Source organism: Sinocyclocheilus rhinocerous, unplaced genomic scaffold (genome assembly GCF_001515625.1).
Source record: "Sinocyclocheilus rhinocerous isolate Xijiao unplaced genomic scaffold, SAMN03320098_v1.1 scaffold1402, whole genome shotgun sequence".
NCBI classification, from domain to species: domain Eukaryota; kingdom Metazoa; phylum Chordata; class Actinopteri; order Cypriniformes; family Cyprinidae; genus Sinocyclocheilus; species Sinocyclocheilus rhinocerous.
The window spans coordinates 500,643-504,386 of record NW_015640486.1 but is presented as its reverse complement, the minus strand read 5'-3'; the positions used below and the strand labels follow the sequence as shown (position 1 = coordinate 504,386).

General features: G+C 39.6%; 1 protein-coding gene across 1 annotated transcript in view; it reads left to right on the top strand.

Moving 5' to 3' along the window:
• The window catches only part of LOC107753228 (mitogen-activated protein kinase kinase kinase kinase 4-like), a 55,188-nt gene that overhangs the window by 2,183 nt on the left and 49,261 nt on the right, over positions 1-3,744 (top strand). The window contains exon 2 of the mRNA XM_016569349.1: positions 646-711. Within this exon, the coding sequence (XP_016424835.1) occupies positions 646-711 (66 nt within the window). The remainder of the gene's footprint in view (positions 1-645; positions 712-3,744) is intronic.

Here is a 3,744-nt window from a genome sequence, read left to right as displayed (position 1 = left end):
AATATAAAAGCAATCGTTATAATACTTTTTGTATACATTTTAATTCTTTTGTTTAACCGTTCTATCTGATTATTAGACGGACTTCTATCCGTATTAGACAGAACTGTTAATGACGACAGCGAACAAGAGGGAGAATGTGAGCGCTGTGCTCAGGCGCTGCCGCCGTCAAAATAAAAGTCCCGCCTCGAACGCATCGGCCAAACAGGAAAACTTATCGGCTGATGCCGATATTTAAAAAATGCCAAATATCGGCCGACATATCGGTCAACCACTAGTATTTATTACAGTTTATCAGTTCACTATAGTTAATACTACAGTAGCATTCATTAACAAAGTGTTGTAAATACTACAATATATACAGTATAATACACTTTTCTATAGTATGGTTCAAAAACACTAGTATTTACTGTAAATTACTATAGTATTTTTTCATGTGGATAAAAAGAATAGACAATAAATAAAAAATAACAATATTGTAACTGTGAAAATGTCAACAGACAGAATTGTGAATGTGCTATTAACAGATGAAATGTTTTAATGAGTTATATACAGATGTACAGTCCTGAGATGTGCAAAGCTTGATTAGTCTCTAGTGAGATGCCAGTGTCAGGGGCCCCTGAAGCTCAGTGTTTCTCTTGATTTCAGGATCCCGCCGGGATCTTCGAGCTCATCGAGGTGGTCGGCAATGGGACCTATGGACAGGTTTACAAGGTTTGTGCTGATCATTGCTCGTCTTGTTTATTTATTTTTTCCAAATTCAAACTTGGAGTGTATTTTGATTGCAGTGATTTTGTGTCACATGATGGTTCTGTGGCTCGGGAGCGTGCAGAAGTGCAGTGGTTCTGGTCCGGATCAGTCTTCTGCTCTGGTGCGATAAATAGCTTGCTAATGAAACCTACGAGTGTGGTTTTGGTCTTTGACACAGTCTTTGGGTGGAGCTCACTTCCTCATGAAGGTCAGAGCGTGCTTCACAGAAACATCGGATCTTTAAAGAAGTGTGTAGTGAGCCCAGACATCCTGTGAGATGTGTGACACACATGTGTGTTTGATTCAGGTCAGGGTGGATCTGCAACCGTCCCGCTGTGAATCGTCTTGTGCAACCATTTCTTCTCCTCTTTCTTCTAAAGCATGCAGTAAAAGCGGCACAAAGTGTAGGGTGGGACCCACACAGATTAGGACAGACTTAGGGTTTCTATTTCAGGCTTTTATATTGTGATTGTGTGATACTGCATCATATTTTAGTACCATATAACACACATAGTTGTATCCATGTTGTTATAATAAATGCTAGTGCATGCCTGACATATGGTCTCTCGTATACACAGATCAAACCCATGTATTAAAGGGATAGTTCAGCCCGGATGAAAATTCTGTCATCATTTACTCGTCCTCATGTTCTTCCAAACCTGTATGAGTTTCTTTCTTCAGCTGAACACAAAAGAAGATATTTTGAATGTTGGTCTCCATTGACTTCCATTGGGAAAAAAAAACATGTGACCCTGGAGCACAAAACCAGTCATAAGGGTCAATTTATTGAAATTGAGATTTATACATGATCTGAAAGCTGAATAAATAAGCTTTCCATTGATGTATGGTTTGTTAGGATAGGACAATATTTGGCCGAGATACAACTGTTTGAAAATCTGGAGGGTGCAAAAACATCTAAATATTGAGAAAATCATCTTTAAAGTTGTCCAAATGAAGTTCTTAGCAATGCATATTACTAATCAAAAATTAAGTTTTGATATATTTACGGTAGGAAATTTACTAAATATCTTCATGGAACATGATCTTTACTTAATATCCTAATGATTTTTGGCATAAAAGAGAAATGTATAATTTTGACCCAAACAATGTATTTATTGTTGGCTATTGCTACAAATATCCCCCAGTGACTTAAGACTGCTTTTGTGCAGCAGGGTAACATATTATTACATGTCATTGCTCTTTTGTTGGTTTTGATTGCTTCTATTGTCCTCATTTGTAAGTCGCTTTGGATAAAAGCATCTGCTAATTAAATGTAAATGTAATGTTTACCCACACACACACACTGTGGAGGTCAATGTGGACCAGCAACTGTTTGGTTATCCATGTCTTCTTTTATGAAAGATATTTGTAAAAGTTATAAGAAGTTCATACAGGTTTGGAGCAAATTGAAAGTTAGTAAACGGTGACAGAATTTAAATTTTTGGGTGAACTGTCTCTTTAAGAAAGTTATTTCTTAAATCATTTGCAATAATTAATTTTGTTAAATCATTTTCAGTCTAGAGAAATTGCGTTCTAAATCCAGGAACCTGCTCTGGAAGCATATATCAGTGTGTGGTGATTTGCCATAAATTATGGTCATTAAGTGAAGAAATATCCATTCTGATTATTAGTGGTAATTGCACAGCTATAGTTCTGCATTCACTTGTTTCATCATGTATTTTCACGTATGAGGCAACACTTCCACACCTCTAGCGCAGTGCACTTTCACTGTTACTGCATCTCTACAATCCACATGAAACGGAAATTGCGAGTGATGTTTCTTCTCTGTTGTGACATCATACATGCAAACTTGTCACCTTTGGGTGAAATTCATCGTTCTTACATTGAAATACTCCATTCACATGATTTGTGCAAATGATTCGAAGAAGAACAAACCGTCTTCACACAAGTCTTTGATGGCATTTTCTTTCCATCCTACCCCTGTAATAAGCCTAAAAGTGGTGTTTTTTTTAATTCTGTGCACGGGGGTAACCACTGTATTTTCAATAAGCATCACCTATATAACATGTTTTGTTTTTGTGGAACTGTCTCTGCCGTAGACATTAGTGTTGCTTCAAAACCCGCTGCTATTTAAACAACATGCAGGTCTATCATAACATCAGGTTTTCAGCTGCTGATTACGATCAATCTCTTGGAAGATTAGATGTGATCTCCCCGTCCTTCTTAAAGGGGTCATGACATGGGAAATCAAATTTGCCTTGATCTTTTGGCATCTAAGAGGTCTTTGTACCATTAAAACATCCTGCAAGTTTCATAGCTTAATACGTCCTCCTCGTTATAAACAAAGCATTTTTTTAATCGAGCTCCAGAAACGGCTTGTTTGGATCTGATGTGCAAGGTGACGTCACCTAGCACCAGTCGTTTGCATGAACACGCCTCCAGAGCTATACATCGACCAATAGTCTTCTTCTCAGCATAGGCCACTGGCGTTCAGTCGCTAACGGCTGACACTTGATCACGCTGAATGCGAGCGTCGCGTCGGTAATTTACGAATCCCCACGACACCCTACGTCAAGCAAATCGTGGCAAAATCGAGCTAAAATCGTGTAGTCTGAACCGGGCATTAGGTGACTCTTGTGAGAGAAGCAGCTTTCACACAGGAGACCGCTCCTGATCCGTGGCTGATCTCTGCACTGCTGCAGACGCACCGCTCCTGAACGCACTGCCGGAGAGCAACCGTGTGCATTGTGCACACTTTATTAATCTGTTAACATGAGCGCGGAAAAAATACGCACCGCATACGCACTGCAAACGGAGTAATGTGAACCTGGCGTAATGTGTGTGCGCTGCGAGTGTGCATGAGCACACAGTCTCCAGGAGAGCGCGCGGGCGCTGAATGGTTAAACACTGGCAAGAATTAAAAAGTAATGCAATTTATAAACTTTAGTGACGATGTGACACTGCCTCGATAGTGCAAGTGACAATTCTTGTGTCAGCTGTGCAGCGTGCAGCTCGCTTATAGATAGACGCGATGTG